Source organism: Microcaecilia unicolor, chromosome 13 (genome assembly GCF_901765095.1).
Source record: "Microcaecilia unicolor chromosome 13, aMicUni1.1, whole genome shotgun sequence".
Classification (NCBI taxonomy): Eukaryota; Metazoa; Chordata; class Amphibia; order Gymnophiona; family Siphonopidae; genus Microcaecilia; species Microcaecilia unicolor.
The window spans coordinates 99,559,798-99,571,992 of NC_044043.1; the positions used below are offsets into that span (position 1 = coordinate 99,559,798).

At 42.1% G+C, this 12,195-nt stretch overlaps 1 protein-coding gene across 1 annotated transcript in view; it reads left to right on the top strand.

The window, feature by feature from the left end:
• The first annotated feature begins 1,354 nt into the window (after positions 1–1,354).
• The window catches only part of SPEN (spen family transcriptional repressor), a 210,987-nt gene continuing 200,146 nt past the window's right edge, over positions 1,355–12,195 (top strand). Inside the window, exon 1 of the mRNA XM_030186169.1 lies at positions 1,355–1,455. Within this exon, the coding sequence (XP_030042029.1) occupies positions 1,373–1,455 (83 nt within the window). The 5' untranslated portion in view covers positions 1,355–1,372. The remainder of the gene's footprint in view (positions 1,456–12,195) is intronic.

Genomic DNA, 12,195 nt, shown 5'->3' on the forward strand with positions numbered 1-12,195 from the left:
TGCTACAGAGATAAACCTGCAGTGGAATTGTGCACAAAGCCTCAAAGAGTCTCTGACAGTGCAGGACAGGCCAAAAAAACCGGCTCCTGCTGCCCCCACCCCGGATTAAAACTGTGAAAAACAATCTACGACCACCTAAAGTTCAGGAAATCATTAAGAGGGGCATATCCTACTGAGCCAACATAGATGTCTACATTCTGCAACACCCTGAACATTATTTAACCTCCCTCTCTTTGACCCCCATTGTATCTGATTCAAATGCACTTTTTATTGACCACAGTTTCACCTTATATATTTTTTTCCCTACCGGTCTTGTCAATGGCCTTAAGGTACTATAATGTAAGCCACATTGAGCCTGCAAATAGGTGGGACAGAAATGCAATAAAGAAATAAACGGAGCGGCCTAGGTTGGTTCCCAGGCCCCAGCCCGGCGGGAAGACAGTCAGACACAGTCAACCGCTCCCCCAGCGCGCGCCCTGACTTCTGCGCTTGCGTGCGCCCTTTTCGCCGGCCTGCACAGGTCACGCGGAGGTGTGTCTGGGCTGGGCGGAGGACACAGGAATGAAGGAATAGAGTATTATGCACCGTACAGGCTCGTGACCGCAGGCCGAACTTGCTTTCCTTTCCCAGTACTAGTAGTGTCAAGAACGACGTTCCCAGCCAACCGACAGTAGTACGCATGCGCGCTACAGATCGGCCAAATTGGAACGTCCTCCCCCGCGACTTGTCAGTTTACACACACACTCTCCTTTTTTTTTTTTTTTTTAAACCACCCCTTTCCCACCCGCCAACAGCTTGGCAGTACAGTCCCTCCTCCCCCCCCCCCCTGCAGACCGAGTTTTCCGCGCGTGCGCACAAGCTGCGGCGCGAGGGAGGAGGAGGAGGGGAGGGCTCGGTTTTGTGTGTGTGTGTGTGTTAGAGAGAGATAGAAGGAGCGCGCGAGCTGAGGAGTTCCGAATCCTGCGTACGTATGTGTGCGAGAGAGAGAGAAGAGAGACTGCGCAGCCGAGACAGCACAAGCGTCCGTCCCTCCGGCAAACCACCGGCAAGAAGGAAAAAAAAAGAAAAACAGGAGCAACCGTCACCGCTGAAGGAATTACAGAAACCCATCGCCCGGGCTATGGTGGGGGGCGGCCGCCTGGCTTTTGGCTTTTAGCCCCCTCCTCCTCCTCTGTCTCTTCAACGTTTTAAGAAGCGCTTTGGTGGCACGCGCGCACACACACGCTCTTTTTTTTTTTTTTTTTGCGCTCGCGGTCACTCACTCACTCCAGCGACGGGCAGGCGCGCGCGTGTGCGCGCGCTGCAGGGGGAGGGGAGGGAGGGGGAGGAGGAGGAGGAAGAAGAGGAGCCGCCGCCGGGACATCAGCCCAGCATGGTCCGGGAAACCAGGCACCTCTGGGTGGGCAATTTACCTGAGAACGTGCGCGAGGAAAAAATCATCGAACATTTTAAACGGTGAGTGGCCGCCCGATCTGCTGCTTCTGCTCCCCCCCCCCCTCATGCTCGGTGGTGGGGGGGGAGGGGGGGAGAAAATCCCTCTTGCAGAAATTACAGTATCATAGCAACTCCTTGCACACTATGGGATGGCGGAATTGCTGGAAACGGGAGGCTTCCCCCCCCTATTCCTTATTGGGGGATGGGGTGGGGGGGGAGCTTTTAGTACAGGAAAAGCAATGTGGCATTTATTTCACAAAAAAAAATTTTTTTTTTTTTGACATGTGAATTGTCTGCCCTTTGAATGTTTATAATGGCTGAGGAGTTTCCTAAGATGCTATCTAGGACAGAAAGTGCAATCGCATGAGTCTGCTGCAAAGAAAAATAAAGATCTAAAAAAAAAAGATAAAACTGAGGGCTTGCGATGCAGTTCTTGCATGGTTTTAATTTTCACCTTTTTTTTAATGCTGCCTTTTGTTTGCAAACGAACTGACATCTTCTGCTCTAAAAGGCGGGCTGAGGCTCACTGTCTGCTTTTTTGCAGCACGAATGGTGGACATTGTTGCTAGAGCTGCTGGAAAAGGAATAGGAATATCTGGAATCCCCTCCTCCCCCCCACACACACACTGGAGTTGTTTTCCCTCTCGATGTTTTTTTATCTTGACATTTTTAGGTGCACCGATTTTCCATGTTCTATTTCATCTCTTCTACAATTTGTCCGCAGAAAAAAATCTGAACCATTAAGAAATGACCTGCCCCAATTTCTGTTCTCAATGAAGTGCAATGATTTCGTTTTCTTGGTGGAAGGGGGGGGGGGGGATCGTTCATTCATTTTGAAACGTTGCCCAGCAGTTTGCTTGTAAATTGGGATTTTATGATAGGGAAAAAGTGAATAAAAGGTTTTTTTTTTTTTCCCTTCTGTCATAAGGTCCACTTTTCTATCCCTGACCCGATTTCATCTGTTTAAGATGAAAACATTTGTCTTTCACTGGCGTGATTGCTCCTGCTGCTGCTATTTAGAGCAAGAAAATTACGGAGCATCGTTAACAGTGAGTCACCCTGGGAAAAATAGACTGGGAGCTTCTGCCTTTAAGGAAAGCTATAGCAAAAACAATTATGCCTTTTTTTTCCCTTAACAGATAAGATCGTACATATTCTTCTTATATTTTGTGGTCTCTTTTAAAGAAGAGAGGGAATGGTGACAATAATTTACCACTGGAAATGCAACTTTGTAAAATATTAGCAATCAAGCACGTAAGCAATAAAAGGGAATAATTATGAAAAGATTTCCATGTGAAGGGAGGTAATTTTCCTGCATCTTAGCAAATGTGCATTTAGCAAATGCATTAACAGCCTTTATGAAATAAGAGAGAGAGAGAGAGTGCAAACGGATTTGCATGTGAGAACTCTCTCTTCCTAGATCTGCTTTAGGTCTAGGACGGTGTTGCATTAGCTTTCACTCTGTGGGGTAATTCACATGCAGGAAAATGAGCTCACACGTGCCCTTCTTTTTGTTTCTTTCGGCCGGGACCGGTGCAACGGGACCGCCTGGCTGATGTGAATGATATTTCTAAAATGGCGTCTAGGACGGTGTGTGGGAAACACTAGGCAGACTTCCTTACTCCACTGCACAGAGGGAAGAAGAGGGCTTGACTTCTGAAAGGCACATTTTCCTCAATCTCTGTAATGCGCTGCTCTCTTTTGTCCTCTGGGGCTTCATGATTACAAATCAACCTTGGCAGCTTTTTTTTTTTTTTTTTTACCACCACAAATTCAGGTTGCTGTGAAACAGAAGCAGTTTATTTACCTGCCTGTTTTGCATTCTGCGTTAGTTAAAACTGATGATACCAGATGAGAAACTAGGGGTTGGCGAAGTAACAGAACAGAAATTATGAATATTAGATAACGAATCACTCTACCTTTTCGTGCTTCAGAAACTATCTTGACAGGCATGTATTTTACAATTGCCCTAAGTGTTCTTTGAAGCTGCTTGCTGTACAGTTCATAAAATGTTGCAGACTTTAGTTGCCATGGGATTGTTTCTTGCTTTAGAGATGCTGAAGGCAGGGCTGGAAAATGGCAAAGTCCCAGTGGTTAATGACCTTTTTCAATCTGAGCATTGTTTTTTTTAGAATGGAATCCAAAAAGTGTGAGAGCTAGCTTTCTTCTGATTTAGTGTAACTTTTTATATTTATTTGACTTGTTTCTACAAAGCCTTATTCCATTGAATTTATGTATGATTGCATTGAAATATTTGTAGAGCTTTGGAAGATACAGATTTTATTGTAGGGCTTGCCGTCGTTTTCTTTCATAGGGCACTGTCACCAGATAGACTAGTTTTGCACAGACCATGACAAGAATGAATGTGGTCTTCCTCACTTAGATTTACTGCTAGCACTGTTCTTTGAACCCCAGTATCAAAGGAGAAGCTCCTTTGGTTTCGGTTCAGGCAGTTGTGTGGGTGAGGGAGAACAGTGGGGCAGTATTGCATTTGTAAAGTGCCATATATCAGGTAGTTACTGTGTTCATCTGAGAATGTATTACTGGTTAGGTGATATGATTTGATTAAGCTCACTGAATGTCTGTCTAAAGACCTGTATCAAGATGTCTAGGTTTATAGTGCTTTTTCTTTTTCCACTATGTTGCATGGCCTGTTCTTAAATGGGAACAACGTTTAGTACATAGTACTCACTGAATAGCCTTCTGCATGCATATATGATTATACAGGTTATGTGAGTTAAGTCTTACAGAAAGGAAGATTTGAGTGCTTTTGTTTAGAGTGAAGCTGGCTAAAGCAAATTATCAGGTTCCCACCCATCCCCCAGTGTGACTAGAGTAAAGGATATGCAAAGCAGCTGAGCAGGCAGAATTGCTTGTGAAGTTCTTGGAGAAAAGAGTTTGTCAAAATGTGCTCCTAAATAGTGGACATTTGGACACACCGGGCAATTGAACCTATCTGAAACACTGACATAATCTTAATATTTAATTATGCATTTTCACTATAGGAGATCCATTTTAATTTGAACACAAGTCTTATGAGCATGCATTCTTAAGGTCATGTAGTTTTTATTTTTGGCTTGCTATTTGCATGTAACTGCTTTTTTGTGTCCTGTCCACACAAAATATTTTGAGTTGAGTATTTTTGGTTTGAGTATGTGAGTACACCTTTCAGAAATAGGCTTCATTAGTTCTTTGTGTAACTTCTGGTTACCAGTAATTTAAAACATAAATTAAGTTTTCTGTGTATGAGGGTAAACTGACGTGATAAACAGCCTTTGAGGACAGGAAAATGTTACATTTAGCTGTGTGCTAAATCCAAACATCCCTTCTCTAGCGTGGAAAAACTTTGGCTATTTTAACGATGGTGAAGTTTTTCAAGTGTTTGCTTAGTATATGGGTTGTCCTTTAGGTTTGCAGAGAGGAGAGGTTCAGTTTGGGAATGGGGTTTGATATACCACCTTTCTGTGTTTACAATCAGTGGTTTTACATATTACACACAAGTACTTATTTGTACCTGGGGCAGTGGAGGGTTAAATGACTTGCCCAAAGTCACAAGGAGCTGCAGTGGGAATCAAATTGAGTTTCACTGGTTCTCAGGCTGTTCCTCTGTTCCACTGGAAGTTTGATGATGGCAATTCATAACATTCTGTGCAGAAACCTTTAGGGACTTTTGTCTAAAACCTGCTTTAGAAGAAAGGTAACTGAATCTTAGCACTAGTTGGTGGGGAACAGAGCCATAATTTAATCTGTGAATTTTCTTGTTGGACCACATTGCAGTAGTATAGAAATTAATATTTTAGCTGGATTTCCACATATGACAAAGATCTGAGGACAGTTATTCAAAAGGCTAAATAATAGAGCCTATTTTGTGTTGCAGCTGAATGATCTTATTCTTCACTATAACAGTATAAATGGGAACATAAATATTTGTGCATCCTTACTGTAGGTTTATAGAAATACTAGAAAGTTTAGGTAAGAAGCCATAAATTGAGTTATTTTACTGGTAGAGCATTTCTCTATAATGACAATATAGCTTATTGGAAGCCTTTGCTGACAAATCACTTTACAATGAGAAGAGCACTGTGTGGGATTTATTTCATTTTCTTGTTTCCTGTATTCAGTTGTGGAATGTAAAACATCTGATGATGAAAATCCTGTTATAGTTGTGGAATGAATTATGTAAAACACTTCAGGTTTGTTTGTCTTTTTAGGGATATAAATTCTCTTTATGTTTTAGTACTGTTATTTACAAGAATAAAAACATTGTTTCTTTAAAACATAAGATTTACATTTTCTTTGGTTGCCAGTGGAAGAAAATATAATAAAATGGATTAAATTTAAAGGACATGTGGATGGGTTTCTCTTGCTGTTTGCGGATGACTTTTTTTTAAAAAATTTTATTTGTGGGTTGGATTGAATGTATCTCTTATATAGTGGTTAGCTTGTGTTGCATAAAATGAAGAGACCTTTGTCCTGTAAAAGAACTGATGATCTCAGGTGTTCCTGTGAACGGTTAATACTGAAGTAGATTTTCCCTTACCCTCTCATCAATAAAAAAAATATTTTCTAGACAAAACTGATTTTTCAAGACTAAGGGGCCCTTTCACTGAAGTGCATTAATTAATGTGCCATATGTTGTTCCTGTTCTGTCATGACAGCATGTGCAAATTTGTGTATTAAATGCATTCTGTGTTAGGGGGCAGGTTATGGGCAAGAATGGAGGTGGGGCAGGGTGGTACTTACTGCAGACTGTCACTTCTACAGCTATGTGGGTGCACTTGCCTCCTCAACAGGAAGCATTAAGTTAATCCGTGCTAATTGTAAATAGAATAACATATGATAAATGACTTCTATGCATTAACTGCAAAGGACACACTGGGCACACCCTGAACAATTACTGCATATACTTGGCATTTACTGCACTTTATTAATATTCAGTAGGTGTAAAAACGTAGCTACACTTTAATGAAAGAGTCTCAAAGTGATGAATTTACACTGAGAAAAGACCTCTGAAAATGGATGATCTGAAGTTTGCTGTGAGATTTTTCACGTGCTGGCTTGTTTTATGGTTTATCATTTCCCTTATTCCTCCTAGAGGTTTTCCACCATCGTGCAATTGTGTAGCTGGCTTGGATATATTGCTTCAGAAGACTGCAGTTGAACAATGCAAAACTGTCTCTCCTCCCCTCTACAGTACTGCTACATCTTTGTATAGTTCTTTGTTTTGCTTAGCAACCAAGGGATTTAAACATGTCAGAGCAAATGTATGCTATTTAATTGTTCATTCTTTGCGCAAACGCTGGGCTAGTCACTTCCTTATCCAAACAAAAAAATTTGAGAATGGTAAAAAAAAAAATAATAATTTGTGGCAGTAAAGATCAGATATGTTGTAATTAAAACTCTGGTGTAAAGAGGGGCTTCCATATGTTTCTGCATCCTAAAATACTTTGAGGCATATTTTCAAAGCACTTTGGGAGGCTAAGTTCCATAGGTTTCTATGGAACTTTGGGAGGCTAAGTGCTTTGAAAATGAGCTTGTTTGTAAGCATTGAAGGCTTGATTTTATGACATCCTTTTCTCTGTTATTGGGGTTAATTTGGTAAAGCATTTTTCACATGTACGTAAATGTATTTATTGGTGCTTATATCCCATATAATCCGAATGTTAATTTTTCAGTTCTATGTGGCTTATAATAATTAAGACTAGGAATGCATACAATATAATTTTACAAGTGTGAAGAAAACATAAACAGTGAGATTTTGAAAAGAGCAAATAAATAAAAATATCATAACATTTGCTGCATTCATTGTCTAACAATGCAAAAATTGTTAAAAAGGAATGCCTTGAGGAATTTGCGAAAATATTAGATAGTTTGTAATCCTTTTTATCTCTCTAGGGATGGAGTTCCACCACCATTTTGAACTTATGTGAGAAATCTCTTTTCAATATGGATTTATATCTGATGTTTTTATTAGCTAGGAAAATGTAGGAGAGAGATTTACCTACCTTCAAATATATCTACTAGATCAAGAAATTATCAACTCTATCATGTAATGTGGGCTCATTCCATTGATAATTTTGTAGATGAATGTACATCTTTTAAAGATGATTCTGGCTTTAATTGGTAGCCAATGTAATTTAGATAATGGGGTGCCCTATCAAATTTTGAAGCTTTGCATACGAGTCTAGCTGCTGTATTTAGGGTAGTTTGAAGTTTTTTTGATGAGGGATTCCTTATTCCCTCAATACTACTACTACTACTACCACTTGACATTTCTAAAGCGCTACTAGGGTTACGCAGCGCTGTACAATTTAACATAGGACAGTCCCTGCTCAAAGGAGCTTACAATCTAAAGGACAAATGTACAATAGACTTGAGTTGCAGTAATCCAATTGTGAAATGACTAATGTTTGTACAAGGGAACGAAAAGTAGAAAACGGGAAGAAAAATCTGATTCTTTTTAGCTCCCATAAAGTTCAAGGGTTTTGATTGTTACGGAATCAACTTGACCTTGGCATGATAGGAATTGGTCCATGATCTCAAGAATTTTCAAATTATTTTCCAATGGCTAAGTCGTCTGATTGTGGAAGTTGTTAGGACCAGAAATGATGAGAAATCTAGTTTTTTCCATGCTTAATTTTGATTATAGAATACGCTTAATTAGCACTGATTTTTTTTTTTAGGCTACTATGTTAGTAGGTAGTATTGTGCTGCGGCATATACGCTGGGGTTTACTAATCCGCTGGCATGGCTTGGCTGTGCGCTAGTGCTGACAGCCCATTCACTTTGAATGGGCTGCATTGGCAGTGGTGTGCGGAAGTCGCTAGCGAGGCTTAGTAAATGGATTGTATAATGTATTGACAGACTAGAGCTTTGTTCTATGTTTTAGTGCAGGATTTGTTCTTGAGAACAGATCTTCTGGAGATTTTTGTTGGTTGGATTATTAACAGTATAAGGATATATTTTCACATGTAGCAATGTACGTAAATTTTATTTTTATTAAAAAAAACATTCTGCCTATCAAATTCTAAGCAGTTTACAGTAAGCAAACACAAATATTTCTTTAATTATATGTCACCAATGCCAATTATTATTTAGAAATAAATGTTGTTAAAAGCCACTGTTTAATAAAGGTTACATGTTGCTCATTGTGATAGCCACTTCTGAAATGCCTGGTGGAACAAATTTATTTATTACATTTGTATCCCACATTTTCCCGCATAGCAGAAGGCTCAGTGTGGCTTACAGGTTCTGGAGAGGAGAGTACCAACTCCGGGAATATATACAGAATGGAAAGTAGAGTAACACAAGGGGTAAGGAAGCTGATAAGGTTCCAGAAAAGAGAATACAACTCTGGGACGAATATATAGTAGCATATAGAGAGAAATAATCCCAATGAGGCTGATAAGTCTCCGGGGATGGGACTACAGCTTCTAGTGAGCAATACATAAGTACATAAGTACATAAGTAGTGCCATACTGGGAAAGACCAAAGGTCCATCTAGCCCAGCATCCTGTTACCGACAGTGGCCAATCCAGGTCAAGGGCACCTGGCACGCTCCCCAAACGTAAAAACATTCCAGACAAGTTATACCTAAAAATGAGGAATTTTTCCAGTCCATTTAATAGCGGTCTATGGACTTGTCCTTTAGGAATCTATCTAACCCCTTTTTAAACTCCGTCAAGCTAACTGCCCGTACCACGTTCTCCGGCAATGAATTCCAGAGTCTAATTACACGTTGGGTGAAGAAAAATTTTCTCCGATTCGTTTTAAATTTACCACACTGTAGCTTCAACTCATGCCCTCTAGTCCTAGTATTTTTGGATAGCGTGAACAGTCGCTTCACATCCACCCGATCCATTCCACTCATTATTTTATACACTTCTATCATATCTCCCCTCAGCCGTCTCTTCTCCAAGCTGAAAAGCCCTAGCCTTCTCAGCCTCTCTTCATAGGAAAGTCGTCCCATCCCCACTATCATTTTCGTCGCCCTTCGCTGTACCTTTTCCAATTCTACTATATCTTTTTTGAGATACGGAGACCAGTACTGAACACAATACTCCAGGTGCGGTCGCACCATGGAGCGATACAACGGCATTATAACATCCGCACACCTGGACTCCATACCCTTCTTAATAACACCCAACATTCTATTCGCTTTCCTAGCCGCAGCAGCACACTGAGCAGAAGGTTTCAGCGTATCATCGACGACGACACCCAGATCCCTTTCTTGATCCGTAACTCCTAACGCGGAACCTTGCAAGACGTAGCTATAATTCGGGTTCCTCTTACCCACATGCATCACTTTGCACTTGTCAACATTGAACTTCATCTGCCACTTGCACGCCCATTCTCCCAGTCTCGCAAGGTCCTCCTGTAATCGTTCACATTCCTCCTGCGACTTGACGACCCTGAATAATTTTGTGTCATCGGCGAATTTAATTACCTCACTAGTTATTCCCATCTCTAGGTCATTTATAAATACATTAAAAAGCAACGGACCCAGCACAGACCCCTGCGGGACCCCACTAACTACCCTCCTCCACTGAGAATACTGGCCACGCAATCCTACTCTCTGCTTCCTATCTTTCAACCAGTTCTTAATCCATAATAATACCCTACCTCCGATTCCATGACTCTGCAATTTCTTCAGGAGTCTTTCGTGCGGCACTTTGTCAAACGCCTTCTGAAAATCCAGATATACAATATCAACCGGCTCCCCATTGTCCACATGTTTGCTTACCCCCTCAAAAAAATGCATTAGATTGGTGAGGCAAGACTTCCCTTCACTAAATCCGTGCTGACTTTGTCTCCAGTCCATGTTTTTGTATATGCTCTGCAATTTTATTCTTAATAATAGCCTCCACCATCTTGCCCGGCACCGACGTCAGACTCACCGGTCTATAAGGATAAGAGTAGGATAAGGGTAGAAGTACACTTAATTATAACGGGAGTGGTAAAATTTGTACAGTTTGAAGTAATAGGATTATGTGGAAGGGGTATTTATTGTTCATTTCTTAGATCGAAAGATGTGATGCATTGTTATGAATTAGTTTGGGTCTGCTGGGTAGGCTTTCTGGAAGAGGTGAGTCTTGAGGTCTTTTTGAAATTTTAGATGGGTGTTCACACTTCTAATGTTTCGAGGTAAAGCATTCTAGAGCTGGGTGCAAATGTAGGAAAAGCTGGATGCATATGTTGATTTCCTTAGCGTCCCTCCGGACCGGTCCAGGAACTGACTCGTTGGTTGTGTGCTCCTTCCAGCAGGTGGAGACTGAGAACTCTGAATCGAGAGCCAATAAGAGCCCTATCCAACTAGCCTTAGATTCAGTAAACTCAGTCTCCAGCAGGTGGAAGGAGGTGACCCTTTAGTCTCCTCTCTGTCTTCTTTATTAGGTTTTCTATTAAAACTTTTAACGGTAGATTTATTTGTTCAGGGCAGAGGCTGTGTTTCTTCTCTCTGTGCCCCATGGTTAGGCTTTGTTGTGACTGGGTGCAGTGTACACTTCAGTCAGCCTTGGGGTGTTACACCCGGGGGGTAACCGGGTCCCTCCTGCTCTATACCTCCTGAGGTCCCTGCCATTTCTAATTACTTTATCGGGGGACAGTTCAGTCTCTTCGGCGGAAGAGCACTGAAGCTTCAGGAGAGGTAGCCTTTTTAAATTGAATAAAATAAAATCGGGAGAGTACAGACTTCTAGCAGCGAACGGCACAGCAGCTCTGGGAGTGTGCGTTTTGATCGCCTTAGAGAGACTTCAGACTCGGGTCGTTAAAAAAAAAAAAAGAAAAAGGAAAACTCAGCTCCGCAGCTGTGGGGCCGCATGATGGCCGAGAAGCTGTGCCATTGTCAGGTTTGTCATCGCCGGGGGGGGGGGGGGTATCCTCCAGCGCTTGCAAGTTCTGCACTGCCGTGGAAACAGCTGATGTACCTGTTCCGGCTGTTCTTTCTCCTTCGGCCGGGTCGGTCGAGCCTTCGGGTGCGTTGGCGGCGGTCGGGTCTTCGCACTGCTCACATTTGGGTCACGCTCCCGTTTTGGTGGGAACGGCGGCCATTTTGTCAGCCCCAGCATTTTTGGAGGACCGGCCTAGGGTGCTGCAGGGCTTCCCTCTTCTGGAGGTATTCAGGAGGGAGGTTTTCCCCCAGAATTTGGTACTCAAATGTACCAGACTTTTCTTCTGAAGCAGTCAGGTTTCCATTTGATTCATTCTGTTTCTTCAGGTGACCCTGCGCCCAAGTGTATTCCTGTTAAGAGGATTAGAGAGTCTGGGGGGTCTCGAAGATCAGGCTTCAGATCAAGATTTGGATGGCCACTTTGGAGGAAATGGAGTTTTTGGATGAGTCATAGTTGGAGGACTCTGGTCCCGCCGAGGCAGGGTCAGATTCCGGTTTTCCAGGTGAAGATCCGTCGGTGGTTCATATTTTTCACAAGGAGGACCTTCAGGAGCTCATTTCTTTAGTGGCCAACACTTTGCATTTTGAGGAAGATCATTTCGCAGTTCCTGAGGTGCGTAAGGTTGATTTACTGGTTAAGGGAATTAGACGCCCTGGAAAAACATTTTCTATGCATCAGGAAATTAGGGATATCATCCAGGCTCAGTGGGGTTTCCCGGATTCTCACTTTAGGTTAGCAAGGTCCATGGCACGGCTTTATCCAGTTCTTGAGGTTGATAGATCTCTTCTGAAGGTGCCTATTGTGGACGCAGTAGTTTCTGCGGTCACTAAGTGCAATACAGTTCCAGTAGACGGTGGTACCGCTCTTCGGG